At 31.4% G+C, this 14,377-nt stretch overlaps 1 protein-coding gene across 1 annotated transcript; it reads right to left on the reverse strand.

Moving 5' to 3' along the window:
* Positions 1-223: 223 nt before the first annotated feature.
* On the reverse strand, positions 224-7,162 carry LOC135949074 (aquaporin-4-like). The gene is made up of 2 exons (XM_065498532.1): positions 6,656-7,162; positions 224-627 (listed from the first exon to the last, which is right to left on the reverse strand). Exons 1-2 carry the CDS (start codon positions 7,109-7,111, stop codon positions 436-438), a joined length of 648 nt encoding a protein of 215 aa, XP_065354604.1. The 5' UTR covers positions 7,112-7,162; the 3' UTR covers positions 224-435.
* Positions 7,163-14,377: the final 7,215 nt, after the last annotated feature.

A 14,377-nucleotide genomic window follows, 5' to 3' on the forward strand; every position in this document is an offset into this window, starting at 1 on the left:
ACAAACAAATAGAAAAGGACCTTTTGTTTGGCTTCAACTTGGCGTTTTATGTCGGGGAGTGAGCAGTCTATGTTGTTTGTAGATTTTCTGTTAAGATGACATATTTACAATTGTTCGTTTCAATATTTTAAATGTGACCAAATCATTTCAATTTCATATATTTTTTTTAAAGTAGAAACTTAATTAAGTTATATGTAGAGAGTAGAGAAAAACAGAACCACTTTTATAAATAATTGTTTCATTTATTTTTCAATAAAATAGTACAATTTCATATATATTAAACTTAAAGCTTATGATCTTCTTTTCTATGTGTTATAACTAACAAATATTTGTTTAAAGTAAGTAAATAATTACATATTAAAAGTTAAATAATGTATAATATACACAAAAAATTACTTAATATCTATGGAATACACCTTAACCTAAAATTATATTTTATTCCGAATCAATTGACATTCGAAAATCCGAGCCCGGATTTGTTTTGAAACAATATTTATAGATTATGCTAGTGATAACCGATGATGATAACGGTGCTGCCCAATAAATCCATTGATATTCAAAATTCGTCAACCATAAAGCGGGACCAAAGGATCGCACGGGATTCATGCTGCCTCCACTTAAATTAATCTGAAAGGATGTATAATCAAATAATTAAAAATATATAAATAAAATGTATGTGATTGTTAAACATCATACATATATTCAGTGTTAACCAACTAAAAATTTAAACATTTAAACGGATCTATACTTAATTGCAATGTCTACAAATTATAGGTCCAAAAATTATTGAAACGGACTCGTTTCGGAAACTCGCTTTTTTTACCAACACTTAGAGACTACCTACATATGGGCAATTCCACGAGAATGGAAACCACGGCTGAAAAAACAAAAACATTTAAAACTTTATTTCAAGATGATCTGAATAGGAGAACACTCTAAAATTGTACTATGTGAAGGTATTTATAGCTTATTACAACATTTTAAGGGCAAAAATAATTTTTTAAACTGACTATTGTTAATTTTTTAACTTAATTGGTATGTTTTAGGCTAAACTTGCGGCGAAAACTAATCGCCCAATTAGCATTAAAGTATTTGAAATGTATTTGACTCTGTTGGTTTTTTGCTATTATCACCTTGTTGTTTGAAACCGGATATATAGTATTTTCTACTTATTATACCCTTCGCCATGAGTGGCAAGGATATATATAAGATTGTCATTCCATTAGTAATCTCTACATTTTTCATTTGCGACCCCACAAAGTATATATATTCTGGATCGTTATAGATAGCGAAGTCGATATAGCAATGTCCGTCTGTATGTTAAAATCAACTTTAGGTAGCCCCAAAATAACTTATAACTTGATTCATACATCAATATATCGGGAATTCGTTCGGCTCAGATCGACAAAATCGGACCACAAATGGCTGAGATATAAGGAAAAACCGGAAAACCTCGATTTTTGGCCTATTTTTGATCTATATCTGGATTACTGTGTCATTACTATATACAATATAGATATCTAATGATAGATTTGCAATGATGTATATAAAGCTATAGTAAGTTGGACCTACAATGCACGATGGGGCCAATGACCAGTTTTTGAGGCAATAAATCACAGGAAACAGCTAGACCTTTCAAATTTCGTACAGATGATAATAATGAGCTTTTAAGTCTTCAGTAAGAAAATTAAGCCAATCGGGCTGTGCCACGCCCATTTCCAGTAGGTGGAATAAAGTACTACTGCGGTTGATGATCACCGGGAAATACAAAGTTTCTGAGTTTCAAATAGGTCACATAAATGCTCACCTAAGACTTTAGTAATCATTTCAAGTCAATCCGCCTACTGCCACACCCACCTCTAGTGACAGGAAATATATGCATGGCTATAGGCGGATCTTGAAATTAAGCGATAATTGAATCAGTCTGTTCAAGATACATTTATTTAGAAACTTACATTAAATAAACAAAATAGTTCATATTAATACATTTAAGAAAATTACTTATTTTATTATTTTTTTTAAATGGTTGACTTTAAAAAAGTACTTTTTGCATCAAAAACCTGTCATTGGCCCCATCGTGGATCGTTATAAAAGTGATTTTCGGAAGTGGGCCTTATATGGGAGCTATGTCTAATTAAAGACCGATCGACACAAAATTTGCTGGTGCGATTTCGGCTTATATAAAACTTATTTGTGCTGAATTTGGTTTGGATATCTATATAAATAAGATTTTTATGAGAGCTTAACTATTTTCTTGTTATTTATTAATTGGAACCTGTAGTTTGATTAAAAGGTTTACATTGACAGAAGGACAGACGGACGGACGGACGGACGACAGCAAAACTTCACAAAAAAGACAACACAAGTTGACACAAAAAATTATTTACTACATCTAACTTTTTTTTGAAATTTTTAATAACATTTTAATTTACACACCTTTACATGTGTTTTCCATTTTACAAAATTTTTATAATCTTAAAAGTTTTTGTTTGACGACTAAAATTCCTTTGTTGTTTCATTATGATTGAATGTCGGAAAATGTAGCAAAGCAAAACTTGGCAACTTTGGCAGCTCGGCATGTCGCCATGAGTTGCCACCTGACTTTAATTTTTTAATATTTGAGTGTTTCAAAGTGTTAAATATAAAATTCCGTTATTATTTTTTTTAAATGGTTGACTTGAAAAAAGTACTTTTTGCCTCAAAACCTGTCATTGGCCCCATCGTACAATGGGTCAAAATCGGAAAAAATATTTTTTAAGCCGAATTTGTTTTTCATCAAAAATTTTTTTTGTCATAAATTATTTTTCCAAAAAAAAAAATTTTTAAAAATTAAAAAAAAAAATTGGAAAAATCTTTTTTAAACAAAAATTAAAAAAAAATTTCTAAAAGAAAAAATTTAAAAAAAACTTTTTTATAAAAAAAAAAATTAATTTTATACACATAAATATATTTAAAAAATTATTATTAAGTATAATTTGGTGAATTGTATCTAAGATTCGGCACAGCCGAATATAGCTCTCTTAGTTGTTTTTTTAATACGGTATGTCACGTACGATATTAAATTTTATTTATTATAAAACCATCCAATTATTGCTTTCATTTAAATATGACGGATTGTAAATATTTGGTTTACTGTAGGAAATTAAAAGAAAATAAATTTTCGAATATTTCTGCATGTACCTCAAAATTATTTCCATTTTATGTCACTTACAATATACCCTTATTTCGCTAGATATTTTGGACAACAATGTTTCGAAAGAACTTATTACTTTTTTTTTAATTATAGTACCCTCTGAATGGAACATAAATTATTTTTCAGATACTCTTATATTTACAAAATCTATTCCACTCTATAGGCGAAAAATGTCACGTACGATCCATGTCATCGTATGCATTTGAATTTAATAAAACTTTGAAAACGCGATTTCTCGCTTTTTTTCTGGGAAAAGGTACTTTTTTTCATTTTAAGTTATCTAAAAATTTTTTAAGAGGATGTATAAGGAATTAATACTTTTTGAAAAGCTAACTTTATGTCAAATATCTTAAATGAAAACTAAATTGAAAATTGTAGAAACCGAGGGACCAGGTCCATCCAAAACACGCCTATTTTTTATGTAAAATTCAATATTAAGGCAAACATTTTCAAATCGCATAGTCGATATCAAAATATAGTAACCCATTATAGATGGCCAAATATGTTCTTAATTAAAAATCTATTTTCTTGGATTTTTCAACACTTTTTTGGGAATTGCGGAATTCCTGATTACAAATTTCAAAATTTGTTTTTATTTTTTCATTTTCAATAGAAAATTCTATAAAAATGTAAATTTTTATTAAAAAATATTCATAAATAAAAATTTGATAAATTTGTGTCTTTGAAAAAACTCAATAAAAAGCGTTTTTTGTCATATTTTTCAGAAAAGTATTCCATGAATTTTTAATTGTCATAAGTTATATACATTTTTGGAAAGTAGACAAAATTTCGTATCCAATGATATATAAAAAGTCTGCTTTATGTTTTTTACGTAGCAAATTAATTAGGGAAAACTTAACATCACGTAGAGAATGCGAAAATCTCCTAAGCTATAAGAGATAATTGACAGTTAGACGGAAATCGGAACACAAATAAATCGTTTTAAAATTTTAATATACCCGGACTAGAAGTTACATATTTATTTTCCTCTTTTTTTTTCTTTACCACTGTGGACAAGCTGGCTTTCCATGTAAAGCTTATGCGCAACGTACAAATCGCAATTTGTAAGATATTTCGATCAGGGACGAAGCCTATTAAAACTGCTTAAAATCAGTCCATTATTTCACCTAGCTACCACTAAAATGTCCTCCCGAAATATCACTTTATCGTAAGAAATGTCAATCATAGCTCCAATATAAGGCCCACTTCCGAGAATCTATTAGCCGAGCATAAATCTCTTAAAAATTTTGGTATCCAAAGAATGGTTAACAAAAATAAGTTTCTTATAGAAATAAATCACACGACCTAATTTCATGGCGATCGGTCCATACTTGCTCATATGTAGCTCCCATGTAAAGCCCAATACCGAAAATCATAGAAATATTATTGACATTTTAAAAGAAAAATGTTTGGCTATGAATGCAATGAACGATACAGAGTCTTAGTGCATCAAAATTAATTGGGATCAATTCAGCAAATATAGTTAAATAAATATGGAAGGTCAATATTACTGTCATCTCCAAAAAACCTATTAGATAAGAATTGATCGCCTATAAATCGTTAAGCCAAATTAAACAAGCAAGAGTGTTAATTCGGCTGTGCCCAATCTTATATAACCAGCTTCAATATAATTCGCACTTGGATTGTTTTTCAATCACTACACAGTGGGGCAGAATCAAAAAAATATAAATCTGGCAATTTCTAAACTATTCATCCGATCGGGATAAAATTTGATTCAAAGTAGGGTACCTTCGACATGTAAAATTTTTAAACGCGTGCAATTTTTTTGTTTTTGTTTTTTAAAATTGTCATTCTAAATAAAAAATGTAAAAAACTTGTCAAAAGGTCAAAGGGAAACCCGCAATTCCTAAAAATTGGAGCGAAAATCCCAAAAATGGTAATTTTTACAATTTTGCCCATAGGATCCACAATTCCTTCGAGGCTGGGAAAATGCTTTGGAGATAAATAGGGAACATATCAAGGTTTTCAAAGCTGCTTCCCCTTTTTTGATCCCAGCTATGGGATCTTAGAACATGTGGCCCAAAGTTGAAATTTTGATAAAAAAATATGTCACATTCCGAAGGGCGTAGGGGCGACGTAATCGAAACATGGGACATCTTTTTATATCAAAATGTTCTTCGTAAAGATACCTTATAGAAAAATAATATAAAATTGCTATATGTTCTTAAAGAAAGTTTATTTTTATTAAAAAAATACAATTTTTTTAATATTTAAAGAAAATCGTTTATTTTTGAATCCATAATTGATATTGCTCTGAAATCTTTTGTAAGTTATTCGTAATTTAGTTGTCTAACCAGCAAAAAAGGGGACCAAGGTATGGCAAAATTTTAAAATTTCAATTTCGAAATGCCTGTCACTCGGAAATTATAAGAGATAAATAGGACACGCAAGCATGTTTAAAAACTCTGAAATCGGATGTGAAACAAAAAACGTGTTTAAAAATTTTACATGTCGAAGGTACTCTACTCCTTGGCAACGCCCGTGTCAAATTTTATGCAGATCGGATGAGCCGTTTAGAAATGCCAGATTTATTTCCAAAAAACATTGATTCTGCCCCACTGTGCACTGTCTTCACAGTTGACAAAGTTAAATCAATATTCCGACCATGTGGCCACCAACTTTCGTAGTTTTTAAAAATATTGTTTATCAATGAAAACGCGTTGTTCTCTGGTGTAATACTTCATTTTACTAACTGTAAACTGTCACCTTTTAAACTGCTTTTTATATTGGTTGGTAACCCTTTAGTTCACAATTGGCGTCAAATTCTAATGAATTTTGGAATGTGACTTGTCTTCAGCAATTGCTATGGTTTTAAAACAAAATTAAAGGAATTATGGAAGTTGAGATCCTAGAATTATTTTGTGCATTACTATCGACGACTTCCTGAAATTCGCATGTTATCAGACTAAAATTAGCGTTCATCCTATTCTTCTGGATCCAGATCTATGATATCGGCCTTGATATGATAATGACAATGTAGATTCGCTCATGTGCGAATAATTCGAAAGATAATGAGCAATTTGTAATCATTATTATCGCACTTTTTGTTGATATTCGAGTTTATCAAATATCTATATAATCTTTAGAAGCTAATGCTAAGCAAACATTAATGTGTTTAAATTGTTTCAGAGTTAGCTTAGGCCCCGATTACCGTTTACAACAGTTGTATTTTAGTGTTGTATTTTTTAAAATGCAAATGTAAATCATGATCGCATTTTTAAAAATACAACTGTTGTAAACGGTAATAGGGGCCTTAATTTATTAAATTGGGAGTCTGACTAATATTTCTATCAAAAGTCAATACGAATGGAGTTTGTTAAAGAAAATATTGGAACGACTCCGAATGTGATTCTAGATAAAACTGGTATAATAAAAAATGTGTGTTGAACCAAAGTTACAAAGGTAACATTTGCAAAGCTATTTCTGGATAAAAACACTTACCGCCGAAAATATCAGACATCCCACCGTTAGACCCAAACGTACTGGTAGTGAATCTTGATGTTTAACATTACGCGAGTCCCAAACCGCACAACAAACAACCACCAACATACTCGTTACAATAAATTCTACAACAAAAGCTTGCAACTGAGTGATGTTGCCATTGGGCAAAGTCATGCAGAATTCGTCTGGCATTGGAGATGAAACGGCTACTAGAAGACCAAAGCCCACAATGGCACCAAAAAACTGACCAATGAAATACACGAGCAGCATATGAAACTTGATCACATCATTTGTGTAGGCGGCCACAGTGACAACAGGATTGACATGAGCTCCGGAGATGTGACCAAAACACTGTACCACTATCATAACAACCAGGGCCATATTGAGACTGGTTTGAAAATTTGTATTTGCAAACTGCACCGATTCCCAGTGGCCCATACAACCCGCAAACATCATAAAAGCGGTGGCAATAAATTCCGAAAAGAAACACTGAATTATTTGTTTGTACGCACAGGGCATTTTGAGATCATTTGTTTTTTTTTTATTCTTTTTCGTTTAAATTATTTTCTTATTTTGTTAATTTGCACTAGAAATTCACGACCATTCACACTAAATTGCAGCTAAAGACTTGACGTTTTTGACTTGTTTTAAAACAATTTTAATATTAATTTGTTAAACATTCTCATACTACACGTATCTAAGTAAATAATTTAATTTTAATGTGCAGTAAATAAATAAATATTTTAATGTGGGAATGCTACCTTGTCAGCAAACACCCAATCGGTTTGTATTTTATATTGCAGTTGGCGATAAGTATTTTATTACAATAATAAACTGATTACTGTTACTGTTTTTGCTGATATCGTGTGTACGATCTAGATATCAGTATTCTAATTTTAAACTATGTTTTAAATTTTTAAAAGTCTGCTGCAATATATTAAACTAATATTTAAAGAGCAATTATTCAAATTGGGGCATTAAAAAAGGTAATTTCTAGGCCAATATATATTTGTTGACTTAACATACTACTGAAAAATTACATCTTATTTGTCGTCAATTAAACGTAACTTTTTGGAACTTTGTGGATTTATAATTGTATGCAATAAATAAAGACAATTTCAATATTTAATTTCTTACTTGGACAAAAGCACTGAAATAATACTCTATACAAAGTAAAAGTATTTGTTTGGTTAATGTGGAAGCATTATACGCTCAAGCAATTGATTGCACAAGCAATCAAATATAGGACACCATTTCAAAAAAAACTTTATCCGTCTATATACAGTGGTTTAGATATGTTTTTTTGGAAATAATTCGGTATATCGAAACGAAATTTCATATGGATGGAACTGAGCTGGTTTCGAGTTTCGATTTACAGTTCTTGAGCTTCGTAGGTGGATTGCGGCCAGTTAGGGACCCCTCAGATTTGGTCACATTGGGTCTCAAATTAAAAAAAACGCCAAAAATCCATTTATGATCCGAATGAGCTGAAATTTTAAATATATATAATTCATGATACACAACGGCAACGGAGAAAAATTTGTTTTAATTTATCAAAATGAAATAAATAAACTAGCAATGGATATTTGACTTTGGTGTCGATTCGGCTAGTTGGCCGGGCTTCACATACAATCTCTTACTCTTCGGGTTTCGCAATGGATCTATTTTTCATCGCAAGTAATGATTCGGTGCAAAAATTATTTCAGACATACAAAATCGTTTTTCTAGGTCTTTCGGCTTCAAGGTCTTTCGACATTTTGAAATGACTACTTACATTCATTTATATTTTGTATAACAGTATTTTCCATAGAAAATATTGAGTATAGCAGAATTTGCCATATTTTCTATAGAAAATATTGTGTATTGTAAATATTGTGGAGAAACGTTAGACATTTTTAAAGGATCAATGTTTGTGGAGTCGTTGTGTATCCTGAATTATATATATTGATACGTTTTAACCTTTTCAAAACGTTAGTTTATTTCCTTTAAATAAACCGGATACTTTTGATTGCAAATAAAAGCCGTTTAGTAGTTTGAAAATGGTAACAACTCTTTATTTATTCAAATGTACAACAACAACAGAATTAAATAGTCACTCAATGTTTTTTATACACGTTTGTAAATTCGCAGAAATACAGACCCAATTTATAATGTACACGAATTTACTTGAAAAAAAAAACACAACACACTTTAAGGCACTCAGTTGATGTTTATTCGAAAAGCGTCTCTGATAAACTCACTCACGACTGCAACCTCTGCCACTATTTATAACACTGCCATCTGCATTCTAGATTGCTCTTTAACTGTCAAAATTCGAATATTCTAGATCTTACTAATACATACGCCATCTGTAGTGTACTTTCTACAATGTTCTTTAACTGAATATTCGAATACAGCGTAGCCAACGTACGATAAAATCAACTGAAAGCTTTTATTTAATAATGCCCACAAATATGTTACAGTTTGCTATTACAGCACTGTTATTTTAAAAGCATTATGCTACTTTTAAATCAGCCCTTAAAATCATTATATTTGAATTCAAGTACATTTTCGTAACAATATTTTAAATTTCTGCTCATTCGGATCATAAATGGATTTTTGTCGTTTTTTTAATGTGAGACTCAAGGTGGATAAAGTTTTCAACATCACGTGCAAATAATAAAATTGTTTCATAAAAATGGGTGTTCTGGTGTGACCCTAATTTTCATCAATAAAAATTTTCAGCGACAAAAGCTAAAAATCAAAATTTCGAATTTGGGACGAAAACAATACATATGAGATTCTAGAACATCCAATGCATCCCGAAAATGTCGATATTTGGTGTGGATTTTAGGCTGGCGGAGTCATTGGTCCCTATTTTTTTGAGAACTACGTCGCACGGTGGCTCATATCTCAATTTCATCGGCCAAAAGTCCAACTTTTTGTTAACTCCATTCAATAGTAAATATATTGAAACTAAGGTAGCCAAAAAATTAGATACAAATATTGTAAATTGTGTGCGTGGCATGCTGTTAAAGTCAAATATTTTATGTCATTTTATAAAAAATGTGATTTTTGTAAATTTGATCAGAAGTAAATTATCGTTACTCGCAAACTATTATCGGTAATTGGATGATTTTTGTTTGTTATGTTGGTAAGATAATAGTCTTTAAGAACTGGTATGATTTGTCACTGTATCGTTTATACCTGATGTGCTATTAATTTTTTTCTTAGTTACTTTATTTTAGTCATATTTGAATTTTAGTGCAATAAAATTGCTTATGGTCAAAATGGGTTAAACAAATTTTACTATTACGAGAAAGGCCAAAGTGTCTTCTTTAACCCCATATATACTTGTTGACCTGTTTTGACATGTTTGTTGAACACTCTTTTCATTTGAATGAAATTACTACCAAATTTTTTTTCTATTTTTATTTTACCTATTCATATGACTGGGGCAAAGTCATTTTGAAGATATTGCGATAAAATTTGGTACATACGTTTTCTTCGGCCCAAGGACAAAGCCTATTGAAACTGACTGAAATCGGTCCATTATTTCACCTAGCACCCATACAAATGTTCTCCCGAAATTATACTTTATCGGTCGTAAATGGTTAATTTATATAGGTACTAGCTGAACCCGGTCCGCGTTGCTGGCCCTTACAATAATTCTGTTTTATATTGCATCTCGATTTGAATATATAGTGTCGGAAAAAAAAGCACAGACTCCCCCGACCTGACATCGCACCCGAAACACTGAGGTGGTCATTTCACAAAGTTGTAGCAGATATCATCTATAAGTACAGTGGCATGATGTGCCCTTAAAAAAAGAACCGGATGTATTTAAGACAAATGGGATATATTTATGAATTCAACTTAAGGACAGAGGATATACGTTTCTTTTTTTTTATTTACTCGGGAGCAAACCACATACAAAAACGTGAATTTTCCAAATGTAAGCCAGCAATAATCAACGATTGGCCTTATGCTTTGTCGTTGGAAATCTTTGGTATGCGTGAAATCAGTACGTCTTTGCATTTTAATCTGCCACCTATTTAATTTGGTGAACATTTTTTGATGGTCAATCATGTTCCGTTGCATAATTTTGGCGCGTTTATATTGAGGAGAAACATTATCTGTGATCCAATCTTCAATGTTTCAGTATCATAATTGAGGCTTGTTCTTCGTTCATTACTGTGTCAATCGATTTGTATTTCATTGTTTCGCCAGTCAGTTTCAATTAATTCGCTCATTGAGCTTGTTGACATCATCATTTATTTCTCGAATGAAAAAATAAAAATAATTTGTTGACATTTTTTTTTTTGGATTTTTTTTTATTTGCAAAAGTTTGGCCACAATTACTGACTTTGAAATCATTAGTATATAGCGGTATAGTGTCATTAGCGGTATAGTGTAAAAATTTGATTTTACCACGCCCCTCCGCCCACAAACCGAAAATCAAAGATCTGAAGATTCACTGAAAATTTGATAAAAATCGGTCCAGCCATATCTCCGGAACCACTATGCCGATTTCGTGCAAACTTCACATAAACCATCTACAGACCATCCCCAACGTACCCTAAAATTGGTTGAAATCGGTCGACCCGTTTTCGCAGTTAGTGGTGACATCAAAATGTACACTTCTTTTTATATATAAGAAGATATACACAAATTTTGCTCCAAATAAGTTTTAAATAAACTGAATTAATGTCGCCTAATTTTATGATGATCGATCCATAATAAGTCATAGCTCCCATATCATGCCTGCTTTCAAAAATCTTTTTAACGAGCATAAATATCTTAAAACTACAGGTAAAAACATAAAATTCAACAGAAATAAACTTCATATTGACATTGATCACACAACCTAGTTTTATTGCGATCGGTCCATAATAAGTCATAGCTCCCATATAATGCCCTCTTCCGAAAATCTCTTTAACGAGCATAAATCTCTTAAAAATATTGGTATAAACACAAAATTCAACAGAAATAACTTCCATATAGACATAAATCACACGACCTAATTTCATGGCGATAGGTCCATAATTAGTCATAGCTCCCATATAATGCCCTCTTCCGAAAATCATTCACGAAAATCAATTATAGTGTAGGGTATTATATGGTCGAGCTTGACCGAACATACTTCCTTACTTGTTTTTATCTGCTTACAACATTTTTATTTATAAGTAAAGCTGATGCAAAAAATATAAAAAATCCGCATTTTCATAGTAAATACTATAAAAAATTAAAAGTTCAACTTTAACTTTAAATTTCTCAACAACTGCTAAACAGATTTTAATGAAATTAAAACTGGAGAAAAGTTCAAGAAGTTATCTGTCCATCAAAAAAAATTCTAAAATATCTATATCGGTTCAAATGTTACAGAGTTTTGGCCGATGAAAAACGATAATGAGCCACTGTGCGTTGGCCAAGTCATCGCCATCAACGAAAAGCGTTTTTCTTAAGTCGCAGATTTATGCGCCAGATTCATGAAATATTGGACATTTTGGATGCGCTTCAACCACCTGACGGTGATATATTCCATACATAATGGCATCGATTGGCCTTTCAAACAAATAAAAAATAGTTCACTAGTTCACCGATCGTACAGTGAACAGTAAAAAGTGCCTTCAGCCTCCGAATGTCTCATTGATTCGTTGAGAGATACCCTATGATGTAATGCATGAATTTCAAGTGTCGTACTCACAGGTAACCCAACGACCTTAGAAAATACTTGCAATAAAAAAAAGGAGTTACTCTGGCACAACTGAGGTCATGATGGAGGAACAAAATAAATGCATTATTGGGTAATGCATTCAAAGAAGTGGCAAAATTACTTTCTCAAAACCCATGGAAAATTTTATAATTTAAGGTAGCAAGTTGCTCTATACAAAATAATAGTGGAAGAATTGTACTTTAGTGACTGAAATGCAGATTGACTTTCAATTAAAATAGGAATATATTAGTCACATAGAAATCCCCGATATCAACCAAAAATACACTGGCAGCATCAGTGTATGGGAGAACATGATCCCGTGTAAACTAGCCAAAATCTACACCTCAGTTGATTTTAGACCTATCAGTGCTTTTGGCATATGGACGGATCCATTCATAAATCCAGCCTTTATACACACAAGTATACAAAATTTCAATGCAAATAATAATGTTTATATATCCTTTGGAATTCATTCCCCTAACAAACCACTTCAGTTAAATATAAAAAAATCGTTTGTACGAGTATTAATTTATAAGTGGTATTATCTAGTCCATTATCAATACTTTCAAAATCTTTGTGTGAATAGTCTTCAACTTGTTGCATTTTATTTACATTGACACTCGCAAGTAACGCAACAAATTAAATCAAACAGAAGAAATTTCATTTGTATTTCTGCAACAAATTTCAAAACAATAGTAAAAACGGAACAATGAACAAATACTGGCAAATGTATAAATAAATAATGTACATAGTTAAATATATAAATATTCTTTATTCTATTGAGGAAAACACTTGACATTATTTATCAGTCATTTGAGAATGTCGAACACTTGCGACCCTCATATCAAATGATCTTTTGTATATCGATAAGGCGAAAAACCCACATCGAAATTTTTTTGACAGTAATTATGATTTTTAGTTATCACACCATTCTGCTGGTTTTTTAGAATTCTACAATTCTTTAATGTTTAAACATTTACCTTAAGAATAGTAAAAAATAACAATAAACATTAGATATGATACGATGAGCAATTAAACACTTGAGACTCAGACAGCAAATATAATTGTGAATGAAAAAAGTTTTTCGAAAAAGTTTGAATGAGAACGATAATGGTCAAGAGTTAATTGTGCGAGCAATTTTATAGAACCGTTGTGAAGACTAGAGTGTGCTGAGTTATAAAAAAGTTACAGTGGGACTGGTTGACAAAATTTAAATAAAATGTATGTAAATACAACTTTGATTGACTGATTTGAATTGCTTATAGCTTTTTTATTTTTACAATTTTTAATTTTATATTTCTACAAAATTTAATAAAATTGTATAATTGCATAACGTGTATAAACTGTGCAATTTTTTTTGCGAGAAAAACAATAACAACTTTTTGAACAAGCTCATTATGAACGATGAAGCACATTTTGGAGTACCCAAAATCCTAGAGGTGTGCATGAGCGACAATTTCACCCTCTCAGATACACGATTTGGTGTGGAGTTATCGATTCATAATTTTTTGAAAATGATGCTGGTGAACCAGCAAACGTCTCCGAAGCGGAATATCGAGTCATGTTGGAATTTTAATGCGTTTGTGCAGATGTTTGTAACGCCCTAAAATATTAGTCTAACACCCACCTTAAAGTATACCGATCGACTTATAATCACTTTCAGAGTCGATTAAACTATGTCCGTCCGTCTGGCTGGCTGGTTGTCTGTCCATGTAAACCTTGTGCGCAAAGTACAGGTAGCAATTTTGAAGATACTACGATAAATTTTTTTCGGCCTAGGGACCAAGCCTATTGAAAGTGGCTGAAATCGCCACATAGCCCCCATACAAATGTCCTCCCGGAATTGGACTTTATCGGTCATAAATGTTTAATTTATATAAGTATCTACACAAATTTAGCTCCAAATAAGTTTTGTATATACAAAATTCATGCCACCAAATTTTGTTACGATCGGTCCATAATTAGTCAATATAGACCCGGACCGGGAGCATTCTGGATAATCAATTTTACCGGTTAATTGAGTACCA

This window comes from Calliphora vicina, chromosome 1, assembly GCF_958450345.1.
Source record: "Calliphora vicina chromosome 1, idCalVici1.1, whole genome shotgun sequence".
Lineage (NCBI taxonomy): Eukaryota > Metazoa > Arthropoda > Insecta > Diptera > Calliphoridae > Calliphora > Calliphora vicina.

Bases quoted from the DNA above. Each gene is read 5' to 3' on its own strand.
- LOC135949074 (XM_065498532.1), bottom strand. From the start codon at position 7,111: ATGATGTTTGCGGGTTGTATGGGCCACTGGGAATCGGTGCAGTTTGCA. The intron at 628-6,655 runs GTAAGTGTTTTT...ACATCCTTTCAG, and splicing joins GATGTCTGATATTTTCGGCG to ATTAATTTAAGTGGAGGCAG.